The sequence below is a fragment of the Panthera uncia genome, assembly GCF_023721935.1.
Source record: "Panthera uncia isolate 11264 chromosome D3 unlocalized genomic scaffold, Puncia_PCG_1.0 HiC_scaffold_8, whole genome shotgun sequence".
NCBI classification, from domain to species: Eukaryota; Metazoa; Chordata; class Mammalia; order Carnivora; family Felidae; genus Panthera; species Panthera uncia.
Window position 1 is genome coordinate 72,802,255 of NW_026057586.1, and position 23,684 is coordinate 72,825,938.

Here is a 23,684-nt window from a genome sequence, read left to right on the forward strand (position 1 = left end):
AGCAGAGCTGTGACAGTCTCATTGGCTGGACTGTTTCCGGGCGGGGATCTTTGTTTCCCCTGCGGGTAGTATGTAGTCTTCTCACCTTGGGAATGCAAGGTAAGTCTCTTCCTTTTGGAGTGGTAAAGGGTTGCGAGGAGGAATAGGTGTGAGAGCTCCCCCTTCTGGCCTCCCAACTTTATTTTAAATGAAGGTTCCTTTATTGAGTCTCACAGAATGTGGGTCTGAACACACACGCAGAACACACACACCTGTGTGAGATCTTTCCCAGTCTCCATCCCAATTTGTTATTTTTTTTTGGTTTTTTTTTTGCCACGTTACCACCATTTCCAAGTTAGGCAACTTCACATTATATGTGAAAATCTGCACTTCTCTTGACCAGGAGCCAAGTGACACTTGTGAATTCAGGTGAGGCTGGGTAGAGAACTGGCTCACCACAGACATCTATCTGCCTTTGTGCCCTCTTGCACCTGTGGTAACCTTGTTTCATGCTGAAGTACTATCCACCAAGGGGGTGAAAGCCAGGTCCTAGCCAAACTGCCAGCCATGTTTACAGTACCCTATATTTTTATAGTCAAAACAAAATGTGTGACTTAGCACATGGAAACCTGTTGATATGGCTAAACATGGTACTCTCATCAGTGTTGCAAAGTTGTCTGAATTGTAAATGAAAATACAGTTGAAATTGTGTGGGTGTGTATAAATAATCTCAATTACACTTCTAAAATTCTATGTGGGTGTGCATATTAAAGGAGCCTTGGGGCGCCTGGCTGGCTCAGTCAGTGAAGCATGTGACTCTTGATCTCGGGGTTGTAGGTTCGAACCCCATGTTGTGCATAGAGATTACTTAAAAATAAAATCTTAAAAAAAAAAAAAAAAAGATGGGGCGCCTGGGTAGCCCAGTCGGTTGAGCGTCTGACTTCAGCTTAGGTTGTGAGTTCAAGCCCCACATCGGGCTCTGTGCTGACAGCTCAGAGCCTGGAGCCTGCTTCAGATTTTGTGTCTCCCTCTTTCTCTGACCCTTGCCTGCTCTCTCTCTCTCTCTCAAAAATAAACATTAAAAAATAAAAGGTGGGGCGAGCCTCCATAAGAAGGCAGGCAGGCTGAGAGGCTCTGTTCAGGATCCAGTCCCATTAGCAGTTTGTTGGATGACTAGGCTATCAGAGAGTCTAGAATACAAGACAGGTGGATTGTGATAATCTTGAGGAGAAAGGAGAGGGACAGGCGGCAAGTCTGGGATCCAGGGTGGGGCATAGATAAGACATTGGTTGGGGTTATGAGTAGGCTTGGGAGAGCAAGGCCTCTCAGCAGCACCCAGAGGGCCAGGAACTAATCTGGGACTTCCCTCCTTGCAAGGCACTTCATAAACCAACCTTCCACCCCACCTCTGGGAGACAGCATCACCCCAGAGGGATGACAGAGACCTAAGAGATGAAGTCCATGTCCGATTCAGACATCCCTTCCCCAGGTCAACCCCCAGCTGAGACAGGTGCTCAGTCCAGGGGGTGTGGAACCAACTCTGTTCTAGGACTGAAAGAGGGAAGGTCTGGGGCTGAGGAGCCCCGGGGGTCACCGGACTTGGCCTGGGGCTAGGGAAGTCAGGGAAGTCTCACTGGAGAAACAACATGGTGACAAATGCCTAAAGACTAGGAGGGGCACCAGGCAAGGTGAGGAGGGGTCCTATAAGCAACGGAAACAGCCTAAGCTAAGGCCAGGAAGTGGAGGTGGGGGTGGCAGCTGGGAGAAGGGGTCTAAAATGATGGGCTACTGTGTGCAACCAGAAGGGGGTGCCCTGGAGGGGTGGGCAATGCAAAGTTCAATGATTCATACTTTAGCCTCAGAGCAGTAAGGCACCACCAGAAGTTTCAAACACAAGGGGGACAAATATGTGTTTACTAAAGCTCTTTCCAGGGGTCACATGAAGCCAGGGTGGAAGGGGCAGGAGTGGAGTGAGGAGACAGACAAAAGGAGGAATGAAGATCTCATGCATGGAGGGAACTAAGGGCCAGAGGCTGGACAGCAGGCCTTGCTCATAGCCTAGGAGGGGCGATTCCATCTCTTCTTCCAACAACAGAGTCTCCATCGTCTCTGCAGGCCTGGTCCTCCACTCACTGCAACAAAACCTGCACCGAGGGCTTCAGCTTCTCCTTTATGGCACTGTCTGCTGGAGGCAAGTCCTTGGCCTTCATGACAACTGCATGTGCCTCCTGAAAGAGGTCCTTTCCCACGGCGGCCTCCACGCGTTGGCGCCATGCAGCCAGCTTGGGTCGGCTTTTGAAGACTTGGCAGCCAGCACTGACAGGCTATGGGGAGAGGGAGCCAGGTGGAGTGGCTACACATGGACAAGCACGAGGCAGCATGACCTGGTTGAGGGATTCCCCTGGGTGGGTTTTCCCTCCTCTGCCACATATGGAATAGGCTGGAGGTTCTCTCCCAGGAGACACTAGGAAGCTTCTCAATATCACTGCAGGATAGGGTCTTGAAGCCCCATTTTACAGATGAGAACCCTGAGGCTCAGAGAGGGAAGTGACTTGCCCAGGGCCGCACAGTCAGAAAGGGCAATGTGAGCTGGTATGTTGGCACCCTCCCAGGACACCCCACTGCCCAGTGGACCACCCTCCCCCATGGCACTCACATGCATCAGCTCCGTGATGGCCACCAAGTCAGCCACTGAGATGTGGGGTCCAGCAAGGAAGTCTTGGTCCTTTAGGAATTTGTCCTCGAGCAGCTGCAGGCACCTTTCCAGCTCAGCCAGAGTAGATGCCAATGTCTCAGGGGGCACCTGTTCGCCCAGGAACACTGGGAACATCATCTGGTGGGTGGGCAGGCAGAGAAAGGGCTCAGGGTCTGCCCAAAGCGCAGGCCGGTTCCTGCTCTCATCTAATCTATCACCAGGCCTTCAAATTTCTCCTCACACTCACCCACTCCATCCACCCACGGCCACCACCAGCCCAGGCCTCATCTCCTACTCCAACATGGACAGCCTCCACCACTCCCTAGGTCCTCCTGCAGGGCAGCCGGGGGTGGGGGGGGGGGTGGGGGGGGGGCGCAGAACGGGGATCTTCTGCAATCCCAGTTTGCCCATATCACCCCCTGCATAAAGCCTTCCATGGCTCCCCACTACCCTCACCATGAAAGCCTACACCAGGTGCCTTCTCAGCACCACAGTCACCCTCTCCCCACTCCCCACCTCCTCCTCCACCCCAGGCTTCTCAAATGGGACAACGCATGCAAATCCTTCTGGGATCTGATTAAAGTGCACGTTCCTAATCTGTATGCCTGTGTGGTGCTTGAGACTGTGCATTTCCAAGCTCCCAGGTGGTGCTGATGCTCCTGGTCCCTGGTCCACACTTTGAGTAGTGAAGGTCTATATTCACTCTACTTGACTACTCTCCATTCTGCCTTCAAACGCACCAGGCTCCTGCCCCTACCAGCTTGAGGGGGCTCCTCTCTCAGCCCCAAGAGGCTTCAAGGAAGGCATTTCTAAGGTTATAGAAACCTGCGTTTTGCCCAACGACCCTTCAGAACAATGATTCTCTACCTACAGCAGAGTATGAGCATGCCCATCGCATGCTCCCTCACATGCACAGGGCACCCACTGTGTGCTGGGCCCTTTGTAAGTACCCTAAAAATAATAACTCAGGGCACACATTTCAAAAACATCTGTACATCTGATGGGTAAAAATGGTATCTGTGTCCTGCTTAGATGTGCATTTACTTGATTCTTAGGTTAAATGTATTTTCATCCATTTAATGACCATCTCTCTCTGTCCTTCAATTAAATCCCTGCTGGTTTCTTGTGCCCATTTTTCTCCTGTGCCTTTGTTTGATGGCATTCTGAGAGCATCTTAAATAATAAGAATGTTACTTCTGGGGTGTTTCTTCTGTTAAGCATCCAACTTCAGCTCAGGTCATGATCTCACGGTTTGTGGGTTTGAGCCCCAGGTCAGGCTCTGTGCTGACAGCTCGGAGCCTGGAGCCTGCTCCCGATTCTGTCTGCCTCTCTCTCTGCCCCTCCCCTGCTCATGCTCTGTCTCTTTCTGTCTCTCAAAAATAAATACACGTTAAAAAAAATTTTTTTAAAGAATGTTACTTCTTTCAGGGTACCTGGGTGGCTCAGTCGGTTAAGCATCCAACTCTTGATTTCAGCTCAGGTCATGATCTCATGGTTGGTGAGATTAAGCCCTGCATCAGGCTCTGCACTGACAACATGGAGCCTGCTTAGGATCCTCTCTCTCCCTCTCTCTCTGTCCCTCCCCTGGTCCTTCTCTTTGCTCTCTCAAAAGAAATAAACTTAAAACATTTTTTTTGAAAAAAAAAAAAAAAGAATGTTACTTCTTTATAGCAAATCCTTGCCAGTTTTTTGCTTATTTTAAGTCTAATTCTTTCCTCTTACACAAAATCATTGTATGTGTACAATCTGTTAGGCTCTTCTTTGAGTTTTTCAGTGTTCTTAGGCTTAGAAATCCTTGAATACCCAGAAATCGGATCAACTTTATTGAGATGTCTCCTCATCTCTGCTTAGCTTAAGATTTTTCATTTAACACTTCCCTACTTGAAAAGTATGTGTGTGGTTAGAGGGTTTGGCTTTTTTTCTCTCCCAAAAGGCAATGTCTCCAGGCAGTCTGGAGGATGCCAAAGGGCATAAAATTGATTCTCACCAGCTCAAGAATCAGAGCACATTTGGCAAAGTCAACTCCCTAGTTCTGCCTCGGTTTCCCCTCTGGGAAACAAGTTGGTTGGACTAGGGAGTCTCTGGGATTCTAGAATTTGGTGTTCTAAGGCCTCGGTTCTGAACAAAATGTTTTAAACAGAAAGCACTGTCCCTTGAGCATCCTAGAAGAGTCCCCGTCCTGCCATAGCTCACCTTCTGCCACATGGCTCGTGTGCAACTATTCCGTAGGGCCGTGTGCTGCCATGCTAGGTACTCGTCCACACGGGCACGGGCCTGCAGGTCCTGAGGGTACCAGTGGTCAGGGACCTCATACTTGCGACACAGATACAACAGGATGGCCACACTGGGGGACACGGAGGGGGTGGGAACATGTACAAGTCACTCTTCAGCCACTCCATAGGGGCCAGCCCACACTGCTCACATCTCCCCAACTCCTACAGGTGGAGCATTTCACTATCTCCATGGTACAGAGGAGGAATGTGAGGCTCAGAGAGGTTAGGTGACTGCCTTGAATCACACAGTTCTACATTAGGCCATCCTACCATCTGAACTAAGGGCACCAAGTGAAAAACAACATGTCTTAGGATTTCAGAAGGAGGGGGGTGGGGAACTCAGAGAAAGCTTCCATGAGGAAGGGGCAACCCAACATGGTTCTTGAAGGACAAGAGCAACTCAGATACCACTCCCCACCATATCCAATGCACGGCCACGCCAGGAGCAAGGCCAAGTCCTCTGACACTCCCTGGGGTTCAGACAAGGCCTCCCAGGTGAACGGGTCACTGCTTCCCACCGTATCCCATCTCCTCTCTACCTGCCCAAAGTCTCCAGCACCCTCCTCCAGGAAGCCCTCCCTGACCTCCCCCCTCCCTCCTCTTCCTCCACCATGTCTGGCCTGTGCATCATATCTGGCCAGAGCACGATGCCTCCATGGATGTTGGATTATCCAGCGGCCAGATGTTCTGGAGCCAAGTGGAATGTGAATCTGGCTCTACCATGGAGGTACTATGTGGCCTCAGTAAAGGATACCACCATTCAGCTGCCAACCTTGAGGCTGGCCTGGGCTCTCATCTCTTCCACCCACCTCCAGCTCTTCAGCAAACTTAGGTTTGACCTTCAAGGGCATCCAGAACTGACCACTACTTCCCCCTACCCCACCACCTTGGTCTGGGGTCCCAGGACCTCTCTCCTGGATTAGCACAGTACCTTCTCAACCCAGCCAGAGGGATCCTTTAAAACCTAAGTCGGGGGCACCTAGGTGGTTCAGTCGGTTAAGCATGTGACTTTGGCTCGGGTCATGATCTCAGTTTGTGAGTTTGAGTCCCACTTGGGGTGAGCTTCTGTCCCACTTCAGGTGAACTCGAGCCCTGCTTCGAGTGAGCACAAGCCTCGCCCTAGGTGAGCTCCAACCCCGCTTCTCTCTCTCCCTCCTCTCTCTCTCTCTCTCTCTCTCTCTCTCTGTCTCTCCCCCTCATGGGATTCTCTCTCTCCCTCTCTCTCCACCCTCACTCACTTGCCAACCCCCGCTTTAAAACAACAACAACAACAACAACAAAAACAAGAAACCTAAGTCAGACCTCAGCTTTCCTCTGCTTAAATTCCTCCAATGGTCCCATCTTACCTACAGTAAAAGCCAGTCTTCCTGGCCCCACATGCTACCCTGAGACCTCAGCCCTTGCTTTCTCCCCTTGCTTACCCTAGCCACACTGAATGCCTTGCCTCTTCTACCTGTACCCCAAGCACTGTCTCACCCCATAGCATTTGGCTTTGCTGTTCCCTCCAGCCAGAACACTCTTCCCTACATACCTTGCATCTCTGTTCCTGCAGGTCTCTGCCCAGATGCCTCCTCTTCAAGGGGCCCTTCACTCAACATCCTACTCAAAATCGCACCCACCCTCACTCTTACCCTAGTTATTTCCTCCATGGCACCCATCACCACGGGATGTGTTACACCTTTACAGAGATTATCACTCCCCCCTTGTAGAATATGAGCTCCATGAGGGTAAGGGCTTAGAATTTGTTCACTGCTTTGGCCCTAGGGCCTGGATGCTTCCTGGCCCTGGTGGGTGCCCAGCAAATAGCCACTGAAGCTCTCTGGGTGTTCTCTTGACATCCAGGGCAATAGGACTTGCTCCCAAGATTTGTAGAAGAGTAGCTCTGCAGCTACTTCTCAATATTTTGTGCAAGTGCCTCCCCTCACCCGGCCTCAGTTTCCTCATTTGTACCATGCCAGGGGGGAGTGGAGATGCCATGACTTCAGCAGCCCCTCCCAGCCCCAGGCTCCTCTGCCTGCTGGGGCTGGCACAGGCGCTCAGGGCACACAAGCTGTGATCCAAGCCATCAACGGTAGACACCGAAATGGCTGACCGGCCTCACAAGGCCTGTAGCAGCCTGGGGACCTGATACCTCTCAGCCAAGGTGAAGTCCCCATCCTTCAAGGCTGGCACCTTCTTCAGGGGGTTCACCTGGGCAAAAGCATCGCTGTGGTGCTGACCTGTGGGAGAGACCAGTGAGGCGGGTGAGGAGAACCCTAAGCCCTCTGAGGTCTCTGCCCAACCCCCACCTCAACATCCGGGCACCAGCTCTTTCCAAGGCCCCTATCTGGGCGGGGCAGCGGGAAGGAGAACACTCTGCTGGTCACCAGATCACAGGCCCTGACCTCCCCAGCAGAGGCCCACCCTTCCTGTGTCCACCCCCTTGGAAATCTGGGCCAAATCAGCTTGGGCAAGGAGAGAGGGCGATTGCCAGCAGCTGTAATCCAGCCCCACCCCCAACCAAGTCCATCCATTTGTCGGACACTCCAGCCTCCTCCCTGGGCTCTAGGCTTGCCCCCTTCAGCCATCTTCCTATGCCGGGTGGGTGACCTGTCCACACCACAAAGCTCCACACACACCTGCTCCCAGCCCTCAGTCCAGCCTCGTTCTCTCCAGGAGCCTCTGTCCCATTCAGTCACCCAGACTCCACCAGCTTAGCTCTTCTTTCTTTCTGGTGCCAAACCCTCACGTCTCCTTCCCCAGTGGGTGTTCCCAGGTCTGACTCACTTCTGCATTCCTTGAGCTGGGCCAGTGCTGGGAGGTACGGCAATCCCTGTGTGTGGAGTCAGAGCGATTCCACGGAACCAGGCTCCCGCCTGGCCATAGGGCCCTCTTTGCCCTTCTACTGGGTAAGACAATCACCGCCACCCATTCTCCCTCCAGAAAATGCCTCCGTGCCCAGCCTCCATCCCAAAGAGGGCTAAAAAGGTGGAGTAAGGTGGCAGCATAGCAGTTGGTGTCCCAGGTCGGGGACACCAAAGACAGAAGGTGGGCAGGCTCAGCCAAGAAGGGGTCTCCCTCCTGGCCTGCCCAAGGATAGGCCTACTGTCCGATTACAGCCCTGCCTCCTCCACTGGATCCTGTAAATGTGGAGGGGAAGTAGGCAGGCGTAGGTAGAAGTAAAGAGGGGACGGGCTCCGAGTGGAACAGCCTTCTCTTGCTGACAGATGCAGAAATTCCAGAGATGCAGGCTACTCCAATAAAGAAATGAGAAGGCAGTTTCATGGTTTCCTACAAGCCCCGGTGTGGGGGTGTTGGCGCACTCACTCTGGTTCCCCACGCACCCCCCTTCCCGTCCCCCGCGCCCCCCACTGCTCTCTGTCTGCTCTGCTCCCTCTTAACCTGTATTTTGAAAAAATGTTTTGTAGTCACTACGCAAAGATCGGGGCTGTTGAAAAATACACCACCGATAAGTGGTGTCACGGCTTCCGTACTGGAAAGTGACCCTTCCAGTCGCTCTGCGGCGCGCGGCCCGGCGGGGGTCCTTCAGCGCACGGGCGGCCCTGCCCTCAAGGCCTGTCTGCCGGCCAGGCCCACCTTTGAGCAGCTCCACCGTGCGCAACTCGAAGGGGATGCCGTTCTTCTTGGCGAAGATGTAGACGGCGCGGCAGGGCTGGGATATTAAGTCCAGGTAGAGCTCTAGGCCCATGGCGAGAGCGGAGGACCCGACCCCGGGGTCGCGCCTAGGGTACAAGACCGGGAACAGCAACGGCTGGCGGGAACGACCAAGAGCCCAGCGCAATCCGCAATCTGGGTGAGGAGTTGAGCCCTCCTCTGAGCCCTGCCACACCCTCCCCGCCCATTGGATGGCTCCGGAGAACTTTGGACCAATCAGAGACACCCCAGCTCTCCCTCGTTCCCTCACCGGGAATCCCTGTAGCGGTTCTCTCGGTAGCACTGGGAGACTTGGCCTCTGACCCGAGCCTTTGCTGCCAGGTCACACCTCTTCTCCTGACCTCAATATCTACCTGGGGTTGGGGAAATCAAATAACTATGTCCTGGTTTAGGGGTTACAGAGAACGCATTGCAAAGGAGAGCACTGCTTTCTGGTGTTGCTGAAAACAGCAGACTGCGCTTCGCTTATCTAGTTAATGTGTATCTAGCGGGCACTCACTTCGCTTATCTAGTTAATGTGTATCTAGGGGTTAGGTCCTGCCGGTACCCATAAATTCCTTGGGTCATGTTATCCCATGGAATATTTTATCCTGCCTTAACTTGTTTTTCTGCGCGTTTTCTATACGTTCTTCCTGGCACATAGCCCACGGACGTATTGCACAATGTTTCCCTAAATGTATGCTCAATAAATACGGGAGCTTGAGAGCAACTCTGGGAGACTTCCCTTAGCCTCCCCTTCACCTCTCCTGACTTGCACGGAGTCTGGAGTAATCCTTTCTGCCGTCCTCAGCTTTGCTGGACGAAGCCAAAAGCCGAACCCACACTGGGACAGTGAAGGATGATAATGGGAACAGGACGTCAAGGACGCTTCCAGCACGGAAGGTCAGTGAATTTAGCAGCGGAAAGGGCTTGGCTGCCTTCCATTGGCCCAAGCCACCTCCTCAGACTGAGAGAGGAGGGGCTTCTGATTCCCGGGGAACACAAAGGGAGGCAGAGAAAGGAGGTGCAGTAGCCTCCCCTATGGCCAGTGCTCAGGATGGAGGCTGGGGAGGTTTTTGGACCTCAACTCACTGCGGAGGCCAGGCCCACACTACTGGAAAGAATGAGCCACCCCTCCCCAATCCCTGGGGTCATATTCCTTACACTCCAGCTAATCCCTCTAGCAAATGGCAGGAACCCATGGGGCCCACCTAGTGACTTGCAGGGGGACTGAAACTTCCCCAGCTCCTTTGCAGGGCCAAGTCCCTCCAACTGACACCGTGGGGGCTCCTGAGGTCTGTGGCTATGGACCCCCATTCCCTAAGAGAGGCTCTTGGAGTAAGAAAATCCTGCCCCCAAAGCCAAGATTCAGAAAAAGCCCCTTGACAAGAGGATGTTATTGGAAAATTTAAGAATAGTTTGGCCTCCCTGATCCCCTAAGTTCCCCGTTTATGTAAAACCTATTTCCCCAGGAGAGTGCCTTCACAGCCTAGTGCTGGAGCCCTCTCCAAACTGGAAGGGGCCATGTTCTCCAGTCCCTTCATTGCCCTGCCCTCTTGCACAAATCGCCTTTGGCAGGATTACTATAATATCTAATCTCCCTGCTTCCTCTCTGGCCATCCTCCAGTCCAACGCCCCGCATCCAGCCAGAATATTATTTTAAAATGCAATCTAGTGGGGTGACTGCCTGGCTCAGTCGGTAAAGCATGTGACCCTTAATCTCAGGATTGTGAGTTGAGGCCCCACACTGGGTGTGGACCCTACTTAAAATAAAATATAAGTAACTAAGTAAATGAATAAATAAATAAATAAATAAATAAAATGCATTCTCAGCACACTATGCCTGTTTATGGTTTACAGATCATAGGCATGGCCTTTAAGGCCTGCATAATTGACTTCCTGACCAGGAGAGCTGCTATTTGGATTTTCCCCTCCTGACCAATCCTGCAGAACACAGGCAGGACACATGAGCTACAGCACTTGGTGCCAAAGGGCCATATCCTGGGAGGTTGGCCCAGCCAACCGATTGATCACCATGCCTACAGCCACCACATATGGGATGCCTACTGCCCTCTGTGCTGTCTGACAAATCACTTTCTCCAAGAACTAGAAGATTAGAGGGCATTTGTTCATTTCACTCCTGGAAACCATCATGGAGAAGCTGACCCATAGGGCTTAGGAAAGGGGGTTGTCTTTGGGATAGAGAAGAAGACGAGGGCCAGGACAGAAGGTCAAATAAATCACACACTATTAGAAGCACAGGCTCAGGCTGAGCCCAGGTTTATTTCCTAAACTGAAAACGAAATGCAGTGATTAAAGGAGATAAGATCTGGGTGTTCCATTCTCATTGTGGCTTTCAGGCCGCTGTGGAAGATGGTGTGGGTGTAGGGATCTAACCTGGGGAGCAGAGGGGCAGTGGGACTCAGGCAAGTCACTCCTGCCCTCTGAGCCAACCTCGCATGGGAGATTGGAAATGAAGATGCTTTGCGAACTATCCTGGGCAGAGCAGGTACAAGGCTTCCTGGCTCACCGGATCATGGCCAGCACCGCAGGCATCAGCTTCTGCTTTATGGTGGGGTCTGCAGGTGGAGAGTCCTTGGCCTTCAGGATGACCTCATGGGCCTCCCGGAAGAGATCCTCTCCCACTGCTGCCTCCACACACCGGCACCATGCAGCCAGCTTGGGTCTACCTTCAAAGACTTGGCAGCCAGCACCCACAGGCTGTAGGGAGAAAGAGAACGGGATGGGGGTGGGTTGGCAAGGTTAAGAATGGCAGCATCTGCCCGGTTTGGGGGCCACATAGCTCCAGAAGAGGTTTCCATAGATAAGCACAGCCAGTGGCAAGACTTCAGCAACTCCCCAGGGCCCTCCCCGCCTAGCAGGCCCACCCTATCCATACCACTCACATGCATCAGCTCTGTGATGGCTACCAGGTCAGCCAGGGAGACATGGGGCCCAATGAGAAAGGCCTTGTTCTGGAGGAACTTGTCCTCAAGCAACTGCAGGGTCACATCCAACTCAGCAAGGGTGGTCGCCAGCATCTCAGGAGATACTGGCTCACCCAGGAAAACAGGGAACATCACCTGGTAGGTGGGGGAAGTAAAGCAAAGGGTTAGGGGCCAGCCCAGCCAGCCTCAGGGGCAGGAAGGCATGTGTGCCTCCCCACCCCAGTTTGAGCTGCTTTCTGGCTGCATGCACCTCTCTTCTATAGCCTGGGTAGGCCTGCAGGGAAACTCCCAGAGGACCATCTTTCCCAGAAATATTCCTTCTTCTGTGATCTCTGATGGCTGAACCTCAGGAGCATCCGACAGAAGGACTCAAAGGGGACCTGAACAATGAGTTTTATACTTTGGAAGTAGGTATTAGGCTTGGGAACAATCTATTTTATAACATCTTTCCCCCTGAATATAAAGCCAGTACCTCTTACTGTATAAGTAATTAGGAAGATAAGCTAATAAGATTTCCACTCTGCCACTTATAGAGTGTGTGGACCCGAAACAAAATCCTCAAACACTCTGAACTTCAATTTCCCCGTCTATAATATAGGAATAATAATAGTGCCATGACTCCTCTTGTAAATGGAAAAGTGGGGCCCAGAGAGGCACCGTCACTTGCCTGAAAGGCACAGCCAAGAAAAGACTAAGTCAAGAGTAGAACCAACATTTTCTGAGGGACTAAGGAGGAGGGCCAAGAAAGAGTGGTGTCCAGGATTCCGGGAGGAAGGTGTTTTAGGGGGAAGCCATCAACAGCCTCAAGGTTGGCAGAGCTGTCTGGGAGATACATAGATGGGGATCATGAGAGGGAGGCTTCATGCTTTGTTTGGTAAGGTCGTTTGGGAGAGCCTGAGATACAGGTAAACAGATACACAGGACTAGGATTGTACACGAGCCCTGGCTTTGGGCTTCAGTTTCCTCTCCCATACAAGGTAGACAGAATCAACAATCGCCCACTGGTGCCCTGGAGGCCAGTTCTGAGCTAATAACATTGGTCTGGCTACAGAGTTTTTAAAAATATGGATCAGTTGCTGACATTTAACACGGGGACATTTCATATGAGAGTCCAGACTTCCAGTTTCTTTTTAATTAAATATCTTTTAATGTTTATTCATTCTTGAGAGAGTGAGACAGAGAATGAGCAGGGGGGGGGGTGCAGAGCAAAAGAGGGACACAAAATCTGCAGCAGGCTCCAGGCTCTGTGAGCACAGAGCCTGATGTGGGGCTCGAACCCACGAGCTATGAGATCATGACCTGAGCCGAAGTCAGACGCTTAAACTTAACTGACTGAGCCACCGAGGTGCCCCTCCAGCTTCTTTTGAATGTAAAGGGTGCTGGCCATAGGGTATCCCTGCTCAGTATCTAAGGCTGATGTTCATGGGCTCTCAGTCTGCAGAACCCCACCTAGGCCTCTTCCCTCTATTTATTATCCGCCTCACCCCTGCAAGAGGTTGTGGACTCTCTACATTTCCCTTCTGTTCCAATTTGGTAGATTCAAAATTCTTAGGGTTTTAAAGAGTGGTTTTGTTCCCCTTTATTATTTTTTTTAAGATTTTATTATTTTTTGGAGAACTATAGACCAATTTCCCTGATGAACATGGATGCAAGAATACTCAACAAGATATTAGCCAACCAGCTCCAACAATAAAACATTAAAAAAATTATTCACCACGACCAAGTGGGATTTATACCTGGGATGCAGGGCTAGTTCAATATCCGCAAAACAATTAATGTGATTCATCACATCAATAAAAGAAAGGACAAGAACCATATGATCCTCTCAATAGATGCAGAGAAAGCATTGGACAAAATACAGCATCCTTTCTTGATAAAAACCCTCAAGAAAGTAGGGATAGAAGGATCATACCTCGAGATCATAAAAGCCATACATGAACAACCCAACGCTAATATCATCCTCAATGGGGAAAAACTGAGAGCTTTCCCCCTAAGGTCAGGAACAAGACAGAGATGTCCACTCTCACCACTGTTATTCAACATAGTATTGGAAGTCTTAGCCTCTGCAATCAGACAACAAAAGAAATAAAAGGCATCCAAATTGGCCAGGAAGAGGTCAAACTTTCACTCTTCACAGATAACATGATACTCTATATGGAAAACCCGAAAGATTCCACCCAAAAACTGCTACTATTGATTCATGAATTCAGCAAAGTTGCAGGATATAAAATCAATGCACAGAAATCGGTTGCATTCCTATACACCAACAATGAAGCGACAGAAAGAGAAATCAAGGAATCAATCCCATTTACAGTTGCACAAAAACCATAAAATACCTAGGAATAAATCTAACCAAAGAGGTGAAAAATCTATACACTGAGAACTATAGAAAGCTTATGAAAGAAATTGAAGAAGACACACAAAAAATGGAAAAAGATTCCATGCTCCTGGATAGGAAGAACAAATATTGCTAAAATGTCGATACTACCCAAAGCAATCTACATATTCAAAGCAATCCCTATCAAAATAACACCAACATTCTTCATAGAGCTAGAACAAATAATCCTAAAATTTGTATGGAACCAGAAAAGACTCTGAATAGCCAATGCAATCTTGAAAAAGAAAACCAAAGCAGGAGGCATCACAATCCCAGACTTCAAGCTATACTACAAAGCTATAATCATCAAGACAGTATGACACCAGCACAAGAACAGACACTCTGATCAATGGAATAGAATAGAGAACCCAGAAATGGATCCACAAATGTATGGCCAACTAATCTTCGACAAAGCAGGAAAGAATATCCAATGGAATAAAGACAGTCTCTTCAGCAAGTGGTGCTGGGAAAACGGGACGGCGACATGCAGAAGAATGAACCTGGACCACTTTCTTACACCATACACAAAAGTAAACTCAAAATGGATCAAAGACCTCAATGTAAGACACGAAGCCATCAAAATCCTTGAGGAGAAAGCAGGCAAAAACCTCTTTGGCCCTGGCCACAGCAACTGCTTAGCCAACAGATCTCCAGAGGCAAGGGAAAAAGAGCAAAAATGAACTATTGGGACCTCATCAAAATAAAAAGCTTCTGCACAGCAAAGGAAACAATCAGCAAAACTAAAAGGCAACCGACAGAATGGGAGAAGATATTTGCAAACGACATATCAGATAAAGGGTCAGTATCCAAAATCTATAAAGAACTTATCAAACTCAACACCCAAAAAAACAAATAATCCAGTGAAGAAATGGGCAAAAGACATGAATAGACACTTCTCCAAAGAAGACATCCAGATGGCCAACCGACACATGAAAAAATGCTCAACATCACTCACCATCAAGGAAATACAAATCAAAATCACAATGAGATATACCATCTCACACCTGTCAGAATGGCTAACATTAACAACTCAGGCAACAACAGATGTTGGCGAGGATGCGGAGAAAGAGGATCTCTTTTGCATTGTTGGTGGGAATGCAAGTTGGTGCAGCCACTCTGGAAAACAGTATGGAGGTTCCTCAAAAAACTAAAAATAGAACTACCCTATGACCCAGCAATTGCACTACTAGGCATTGATCGAAGGGATACAGGTGTGCTGTTTCGAAGGGACACGTGCACCCCCGTGTTTATAGCAGCACTATCAACAATAGCCAAAGTATGGAAAGCGCCCAAATGTTCAACAATGGATGAATGGATAAAGAATGTATATATATGCAATGGAGTATTACTGGGCAATCAAAAAGAATGAAATCTTGCCATTTGCAACTACGTGGATGGAACTGGAGGGTATTATGCTAAGTGAAATTAGTCAGTCAGAGAAAGACAAAAATCATATGATTTCACTCATAGGAGGACTTTAAGAGACAAAACAGATGAACATAAGGGAAGGTTAACAAAAATAATATAAAAACAGGGAGGGGGACAAAACAGAAGAGACATAAATATGGAGAATAAACTGAGGTTACTGGAGGGGTTGTGGGAGGGGGGACGGGCTAAATGGGTAAGGGGCACTAAAGAAGCCACTCCTGAAATCATTGTTGCACTATATGCTAACTAATTTGGATGTAAATTTTAAAAAATAAAAAATAAAATTAAAATAAATAAATAATTAATTTTTAAAAAGATTTTATTATTTTTTTTAAAGTAATCTCTTCACCCAACACGGGGCGAGATCAAGAGTCACATGCTTTACTCACTGAGCCAGTCAGGTGCCCCTGTTCCTCATTAAATATAAAAGACCATAATCGGGTAATAAATACGTTCTGATGTATTTATATAATGAATTACTACAGAGTAGGTTAAAAATGGATAAATTAGATCCACCCATGGCAATATAGAAAAATGCACGTTGCAGAATGATATGGGGAGCACTTACATAAAACTTTAAACACTCAAAGCAAAACTTTATTTTGTTTATGAGTACACATAAATGTAATAATGTATAAAATCGTGAACTGGAAGGACTCCCACCAGATCCCAGAGCAGGGTGGCCTCTCAGGAAGGCATGAGGGCCACCAAGAAGTTTTTTGGCTTTTGTTTTCTGTTTCTGTGTTATATATGAAATGACAGGAGATAGAAAAATAAAGCCAATGACCCATACACTTTAAATGTTTTTTTTTTTTAATGTTTATTTATTTGAGAGAGAGAGACAGACAGAGTGTGTGTGTGTGTGTGTGTGTGTGTGCGCGTGCAGAGGAGGAGCACAGAGGGGGACAGAGGATCCAAAGTAGGCTCCATGCTGACAGCAGAGAGTCTGATGCAGGGCTGGAACTCATGAACCGTGAGATTGTGACCTCAGCCGAAGTTGGATGCTCAACCAACTGAGCCATCCTGGCGCCCCGATGACCCATACACTTTAAAAATGAGGAATCCCATTTCTTATTGGATACCAAAGTCACAAAAACCATAGCTCCCATCATAATAATGGTGGAAAGAAAATAATCTTATTTTTCTTTAAAGCCATCAAAGAATTATAGAACTATTTAAAATGGAAAATAAAAGAAAGAACGAAAAATAAAAGAAAAAAAGCCAAGGGTGCCTGGACGACTCAGTCAGCTTGAGCATCTGACTCTTGATTTCGACTCAGGTCACGATCCCAGGGTCATGAGATTGAGCTCCATGTCGGGCTCCTCACTGAGCATGGAGCCTGCTTAAGATTCTCTCCCCCCACCCCACCCCCGCCCTCTCTCAATCTCAAAAGGTTCAAGCAAGTTGGGCTCTGCGCTGGCAGCACAGAGCCTGCCTGGGATTCTCTGTCTCCCTCTCTCTGCCCCTCCCCCTCCTTGCACACACTGTCCATCTCTCTCTCTCAAAAAATAAATAAATAAACCTTAAAAAAAAGTTTCCATATGCTTAGAGACAAATATCTCCTTCTGGGAAAGGGAACGAATGAGAGATAACAACTATCAGGGAGTAATGGTTACCCGGGGAAAATTAGAAGTAACAATTTAAATGTTGCTTGCAGGAGTATTTCTATTTACCAAGAGCCCTAAAGAATGTTGACCATGAAGACAGGCATCCTGTGACTGTCCACTAAAAAGTGACCATCACAAGATAATGATCGTGGGACTGAAAGATGTTTCCCTGCTCCCAGCCCCTCACCCTTTGGAAAAGTGCCTTTATAAGCTGCACATGTTGGGGGGGGGGGTGGCAACATTCCTCTTTCTTGTTGGCTCCCCTGAGATAGTACAAGCTATCTCTAATAAACTCTGCCTGTTTTCTTTCTCAGTGTTTATTTTTGTGACATTGAGATTCAAGAACTGGATTCAGGGGTCCAGTAGCATCCATCTCCAAACTCATTCATCATCCCAAACTGAAACTCTGTGCCCATTAAACAACTTCCCTTTCCCTCCTCCCCCCGCCTCAAACCCCGTCCCCTGGTAGCCATCTGTCTACTTTCTCATCTTTATGAACTGAAATAGTCTAGAGATCCCACATAAGTGGAATCATACAGGGGCGCCTGGCTGGCTTAGTCAGACGAGTGTGCGACTCTTAATCTTGGGGTCATAAGTTCCAGCCTCACGTTGGATATAGAGATTACTAAGAAAAATAAACTTCAAAAAAAAGTGATAAAAAATCTTTAAAAAGATAAAACAAGGGGCACCTGGCTGGCTTAGTCCATGGGGGCATGAAACTCTTGATCTCAGGGTTGTGAGTTCAAGCCCCATAGTGGGTATAGACATTACTTAAAAATAAATTTAAAATCTTAAAAAATAGGGGCGCCTGGGTGGCTCAGTCGGTTAAGCGTCTGACTCTCTGTTTCGGCTCAGGTCATGATCTCATGATTCCATGGGTTCGAGCCCCACTTCCGGCTCTGTGCTGACAGCGTAGAGCCTGCTTAGGATTCTCTCTCTCTCTCTCTCTCTCTCTCTCTCTCATTCTCTCTCTCTCCCTCTCTTTCTCTGTCCCCGCCCCCTCTCCCCCCCCACTCATGCTATCTCTGTCTTTCTCAAAATAAATACATAAACTTAACAAAAAGTTTTTAACCTTAAAAAATAAATATATAAAAGTGGAATCATAGAGTATTTGTCTTTTTCTGTCTGGCTTATTTCACTTAGCATAATGTTTTTAAGTTTATCCATATGATAACATATTGCATTATTTCCTTCCTTTTTATGGCCGAATAATATTCCTTGGCATGTACATACCACTTTGTTTATCCATTCATCCATCCATGGACACTGGCGTTTCTCCCACCATCTAGCTACTGTGAATAATGGTGTTGTGAACAACAACAGGGGCACCTGTGTAGCTCAGTCGGTTAAGTGTCCAATACTTGATTTCAGCTCAGCTCATGATTGCACAATTCATGAGTTCGAGCCCCACATTGCGCTCCGTGCTGACAGTGCAGAGCCTACTTGGGATATTCTATCTTTCCCTTTCTCTGCCTCTCCTCACCTCAAAATAAATAAATAAACTTAGAAAAAAAAAAAAAGATATCTGAAACCAGAGATGAACTGAAACTAACTAAAGCTACGACCTAGCCCACCTCCTGATTAGCTGGAAGAAATTAACCTCATACCATGGCTGCCTGACGGAGGAAAATACAAACTCTTTCTAGAGGCATTTAGTATGTACTTCTATCTCTGACTTCTTTTATTTATTTTTGTAAAGTTTGTATTTATTTATTTATTTATTTATTTATTTTTGAGAGAGAGAGAGAGCACAGAGGAGAGAGGCAGAGAGAGAGAATCTTAAGCAGGCTTCATGCTCAGCATGGAGCCAAATGTGGGGCTCAATCCCACAACACTGGGATCGTGACATGAGCTGAAATCAAGAGTCAGATGCTCAACCAACTGAGCCACCCAGGCGTCCCTCTACCTTCTTTCAAACATAATATGTAGCACACAATATTAAATTATGAGACATGCAAAAAAAGAAGAAAATGTGACCCATAATCAGGAGGATAAAAAAACGGCCAATAGAAATAGGTCCACAGGGGACCAAAGTATTAAAATTAACTGACAAATTGGGGCACCTGGGTGGCTCAGTCGGTTGAGCGTCCGACTTCGGCTCAAGTCATGATCTCACTGTTCATGGGTTTGAGCCCCGCGCCGGGCTCTGTGCTGACAGCTCGGAGCCTGGAGCCTGCTTCAGATTCTGTGTCTCCCTCTCTCTCTGTCCCTCCTCTGCTCATGTTCTATCTCCTCTCTCTCTCAAAAACAAATAAACATTCAAAAGAAAAAATGTTTAAAAAAAATAAAAATAAAATTAGCTGACCAAGACTTTTAAGCAATGATTATAAATATGCTAAAGAATTTAGAAGAAAATATGGACTAAGCAGGTATACAGATGGTGAATTTCAGCACAGAAATGGAAACTTAAAAAAGAACCTAGTGGAATTTCTAGAACTGAAAAAAAAGTATCTCAAATAAAGACTGTATTACGTGGGTTTCATAGCATCGTGGGGGCAACAGAAGAAAGAATTAGTGGAGTCAAAGTCAGAGCAGTAGAGACTCTCCAAATGGAAAAGAAGAATGTGATGGCGCTTTAGCCCCTTTGGGGTGATACCCTGACTGACCTCCCCACCCCAGGGCCTCACCTTATGCCACAGGGCCCCGAGACAGCTTCTCCGCAGGGTCGTATGCTGCCATGCCAGGTACTCATCCACACGGGCGCAGGCCTGTAGATCCTGGGGGTACCAATGGTCAGCGACTTTATACTTGCGGGTCAGGTAGAGCAGGATGGCCACACTGCAGGGGAGGAAGGACACGGTGCTAGGGGCTTTATACAGAGTCCCTTCTTTAATCTTCCTGACAATGTGCCAAGGTATTTGCCTTATTCTTCAGACAAGGAAGCCATGCTTAGAATAGTGAAGGGACTTGCCCAGGCACAGTTTCAGAAGAGCTGAGAGTCTATCTGAGGCTCATCCTACCACCGGGCAAAAGCCCACAGCAGAATATCCTGCCAAGTGTTCGGAGACAGTTTCTGACCAGAGAGCTTCCTGGAGGAGATACCATCAAAGCTAAGCCTTAAAGAAGCTTAGTTCTTCTTAGCCTGCATCCATTCTCATCATCTGGCATCCAGCCTAGCCTCAGACGGCCTGATTGCTCAAAAAGGCTTTCTTGTCGTCTCTGTTCTCCCTAAAGCATCCTGTAGGAAATGCTGGGGGTGCCGCAGGATCATGGAACAGAGCAGACAAGGCCCCTGGAGCTTCCTCCTGCCCTGGGTTATGAAGGTGTTGTGACAGGGGTGGACCTAGAGGGCCCTTGAGTATGCATGAATTGTCTCTAAAATAAAGGGGTAGGCCAAGATGGTTCCAGTGAGGTCTGGTAGCAGTTACCTCTCAGCCAAGGTGAAGTCCCCATCTTTCAAAGCAGGCACCTTCTTCAGGGGGTTCACCTGGGCAAAGGCATCGCTGAGGTGTTGGCCTGCGGAGAGCCCATCATGTTGGGGGAGGGAGTTACCACTGAGGGCTGCATGGCCTGTGCCCACTCCCTCCTATGCCCAGGCCCCAAATTCATGACTTTTCTCCAGCCCCCAGCTGTTCTCCTGCATGGCCTAGGCTGGTGAGGGCCACTTTGGAAGGAACAAGAGACTACTCTGCCAAATGTTGCAAAATGAACCTAGTCAGCCCATGCCAAGTCCCTTTGTGCACAGCCCAAGGTGTAGGATATGATGCTTCAGTTGGGCCTTCGTATGCACCCCACCCATCACCTTTGCACCATCCCCAGCCTCATAAGTTCATATTCAGGGTGCCCCAAGCTTTCAGAGCAGGGTGGCTGTTCACCCTAATGGAGCTCTGACTTCATACAGTGCCCCTTTCCCTGTGGACTCTAAGGTAAGGTCACCAAATACAGAGAAGTGGCCTCTTCCTGGTATCTGTTTACCTGCAAAGAACTTCTACCAGCTCTTCTGTGTCCCCTTATTCACCCTGTCCTGGCCATTAGGGACGCGGGGGCTGGCCCTGCCTTTAGGCTCTGCTGGAGCTGGGACAGTCACATTTTTGTCCCCAAAAGGTACAGCCTAGTGTCCCCGGGGACACAGGCCTCTGCTTGAGCGCATCTGGGTGGTTCCTACTCCTTCAGATGCAGCCAGAGAGAAGCTTCTGAACAGCACTTAAGCTCATTGCCATCCTGCTCAACAGTCTTCAGTGGCTCCCTATTACCCCAGGATCAGGTGGAAGTTCCTCAAAGCCGTATATGATTGCCTTCACCCTCTAGCCTCAAACACACCCACCGTCCTCCCACTTCCCTCCCTGAGACTGCTCCTTCTTCACCAGACACACCTGCCCTCCTCTCCTAGTGAAACACACTGCTCTCTGCACCCTTTATTTAACAGCCTGGCTGGGATGTTCTCTTGTCCCTATGCCTTCTCCCCTATACTCTGTCCCTGGGCAAGACAAGTGGGAAATGCCCTGGAGGGGGGAGAAGATGATGATTCAGGCAGAGGGACAGGCCAGTGCCAAGGCACAAAAGCAGGCAAGGGCCCCACACTGGTGGGGAAGCGATGAGGGGAAAGGTTCAGCCAAGGAGAGTTACCCTACTTGCCCACCCAGGAATATCTGGGTCCTGCCTCCCTCTTACCCCCCAAGTTCCAACTGTGTCCTTGGAGCCTCGGGAGCCTGCCAGAGAAACAAATCCTCCTGTTGAGAGTGCAGGGATCACCAAGCCGCAGCAGCCTTCCCTGCAGTCTCCCCTCAGGCTCCCAGCACACCCCCAGGGGGACCCCCACCCAGCAGGAACAAGAGAGGCAGAGGACAAGGTAAAGCAGGAGAAGGCAAAGCAGAAGAAGGAGGAAGGGACAGAGGGGGACCCCCAGTGCAGACTGGACCAATGCATAGAGCAGGGCTGGAAAGTGAGACCCTGGGACAGTGACCGTTGTTGCCGAATTTCAGCAGTTGGGGGCCACCAAGGAGGGACTCGGCTCTGCCCCGGTCTCTGTGCTCAGCCCTCCCCCTGCCCCCATCTCTGTTCTGGAGGTCCTCTATCCCTATGTCCAGGTGTAGCCCTCCTTTTTGCTCACGACGTCTCTCTTTTTCAAGTTCTCCACCCCTCGACTCGGCCTCCGCCGAGCCCCATCGCCTACCCGGTGGGACGGAGCACTGTTTTGGGGATGAATCTCTGATCTCCCTGGCGGCTCACCTTTTCCGGCGATGGCCCCGAGAAGGAGTTGGCGCCGCAGGTCCTTTTAAGCAATATTTGGTCTCCCCGTTCCTCCCCGATCTCTCGATTCCCAAACCCGAGCCTCGGCCCACCTTTGAGCAGCTCCACTGTGCGCATCTCGAAAGGAATGCGGTTCTTCTTGGCAAAGATGTAGATGGCGCGGCAGGGCTGGGACAGCAGGTCCAAGTACAGCTCCAGGCCCATGGCGGGGCGGAAAGACCGGACTCGGGACCCGAGGGACTCTGCAAACCCCAAGCTGCCAGGGAACTCACACGCAGTCCTCGCGGCCACGCCCCACCGGCCACCACTCCCCATTGGGCAGCTCCGGGCACCCCGGCGCTTTGGTCCAATGGCTGTGCGGCCATGGGCCTGTCTGACAGGTTGGTTAGAGCAGCGCACCGCCCAGCAGGCCAGGTGGTGGCGCGATGGTCATCCCTCGGAGGGTCCTTTGTGACTATCTTATTTCACTTACCATGGTGTCTTCAAGGTTCTTCCGTGCTATTTGTGTCAGAATTTCCCATCGTTCCCATTTTAGAGATGTAGAAATGGAGGCAGACAGTGATTAAGGACCCAGAAGGTCCGGCTCCAGAGATCTTAGCCCCACACCCCAGAGATCGTGATACTAGCCAATGGCACAGCCTCAAGGCTTATGTCTAGCATTTTGTGGTAACTCACTCTGCTCAGATGGTACTCCCCGTACTTGGGTCTTCCTGCTCCTGCCGGCACAGTGCCTCACATTCCCTGAATTTGTTTCTTCCCTCATTCAAATCCTGGGGAGAGATCCAGCAATCCCACTTCTGGGCATATATTCAAATGAACTGGAAACAGGATATGAAACAAATATTTGCGCGCCCACGTTGATGGCAGCATTATTCACAACAGCCAAGATGTGGAAACAACTATTCGAGGGATGAACGGATACAGAACATGCGTACAGACACAATGAAATACTATTCAGCCCTGAGGAAGAAGGAAATCCTGCCATTTGTGACAATCTGAATGAACCTTGAGGGCATTGTGCTGAGGTAAGTCAGACAGAGAAAGAAAAACAAATATGGTTTCACCACACTTCTATGCAAAATCTAAAAGAAGCCAAACTCACAGAAACTAAGTAGAATAGTGGTTACCAGGGCCTTCGGGTGGGAAAACTGGAAAGATACGTAAGAGTACATACTTGCAACTAGGAGAGAAATAAGTTGTGGAGATCCATCACAACATAATTACTATTAGTCAACAACATTAGTTGTCAACAATATAGTCAACAACTGTATTACAATTTCAAAGTTGCTGACAAACTAGATCTTAATTGTTCTCCCCACAAAAAAGAAATAATTAGGTGACGTAATAGAGGTGTTAGTTCATATTGCAATATATAAATGTATCAAATCACCATGTTGCACACCTTAAACTTCCACAGTGCTATAGGTCAGTTATATCTCAGTAAGAGATAGGTAGGTAGGTAGGTAGATTAAATGGTGGGGAGGCTAGAGCCCTCCAGGGCCCTTGCAAGTTGCCACCCCTAGACACACCTCTGAGCCTTGATCATAGGCCTAT

General features: G+C 49.0%; 2 protein-coding genes and 1 long non-coding RNA gene across 4 annotated transcripts; 1 reads left to right on the forward strand and 2 right to left on the reverse strand.

Moving 5' to 3' along the window:
* Positions 1-1,863: 1,863 nt before the first annotated feature.
* Positions 1,864-8,635, reverse strand: LOC125914031 (glutathione S-transferase theta-3-like). Its single transcript, XM_049619137.1, has 5 exons — positions 8,524-8,635; positions 7,079-7,166; positions 4,868-5,018; positions 2,636-2,812; positions 1,864-2,303 (listed from the first exon to the last, which is right to left on the reverse strand). The coding sequence occupies exons 1-5, from the start codon at positions 8,633-8,635 to the stop codon at positions 2,109-2,111; spliced, it is 723 nt and encodes a 240-aa protein (XP_049475094.1). The 3' UTR covers positions 1,864-2,108.
* Positions 8,636-8,650: 15 nt separating this feature from the next.
* LOC125914032 (uncharacterized) lies at positions 8,651-17,249 on the forward strand. Its single transcript, XR_007455181.1, has 3 exons — positions 8,651-8,740; positions 9,392-9,483; positions 16,991-17,249. It is a non-coding gene; the product is annotated as an uncharacterized LOC125914032 (long non-coding RNA).
* Positions 10,831-22,612, reverse strand: LOC125914029 (glutathione S-transferase theta-1). 2 transcript variants are annotated; one of them, XM_049619135.1, is made up of 5 exons: positions 22,223-22,612; positions 20,309-20,396; positions 19,568-19,718; positions 11,487-11,663; positions 10,831-11,301 (listed from the first exon to the last, which is right to left on the reverse strand). In XM_049619135.1, exons 1-5 carry the CDS (start codon positions 22,443-22,445, stop codon positions 11,107-11,109), a joined length of 834 nt encoding a protein of 277 aa, XP_049475092.1. In that variant the 5' UTR covers positions 22,446-22,612; the 3' UTR covers positions 10,831-11,106. The 2 variants fall into 2 exon arrangements, with proteins under 2 accessions (XP_049475092.1, XP_049475093.1); XM_049619136.1 differs by lacking the exon at positions 20,309-20,396 and having other exon boundaries at positions 22,223-22,483.
* Between the last annotated feature and the right edge of the window lie 1,072 nt (positions 22,613-23,684).

What these genes read in the sequence shown, in the direction of transcription:
- LOC125914029 (XM_049619135.1), bottom strand. Translation starts at nt 22,445, where the DNA reads ATGGGGAGTGGTGGCCGGTGGGGCGTGGCCGCGAGGACTGCGTGTGAG. An exon ending in GACTTCACCTTGGCTGAGAG is followed by an intron (nt 19,719 to 20,308) that starts GTAACTGCTACC and finishes CCTCCCCTGCAG; the next exon opens with TGTGGCCATCCTGCTCTACC. An exon ending in TCGGGGCCCTGTGGCATAAG is followed by an intron (nt 11,664 to 19,567) that starts GTGAGGCCCTGG and finishes CCCACCTACCAG; the next exon opens with GTGATGTTCCCTGTTTTCCT.
- LOC125914031 (XM_049619137.1), bottom strand. Translation starts at nt 8,635, where the DNA reads ATGGGCCTAGAGCTCTACCTGGACTTAATATCCCAGCCCTGCCGCGCC. An exon ending in CACGAGCCATGTGGCAGAAG is followed by an intron (nt 2,813 to 4,867) that starts GTGAGCTATGGC and finishes CCCACCCACCAG; the next exon opens with ATGATGTTCCCAGTGTTCCT. An exon ending in CCATCACGGAGCTGATGCAT is followed by an intron (nt 2,304 to 2,635) that starts GTGAGTGCCATG and finishes CTCTCCCCATAG; the next exon opens with CCTGTCAGTGCTGGCTGCCA.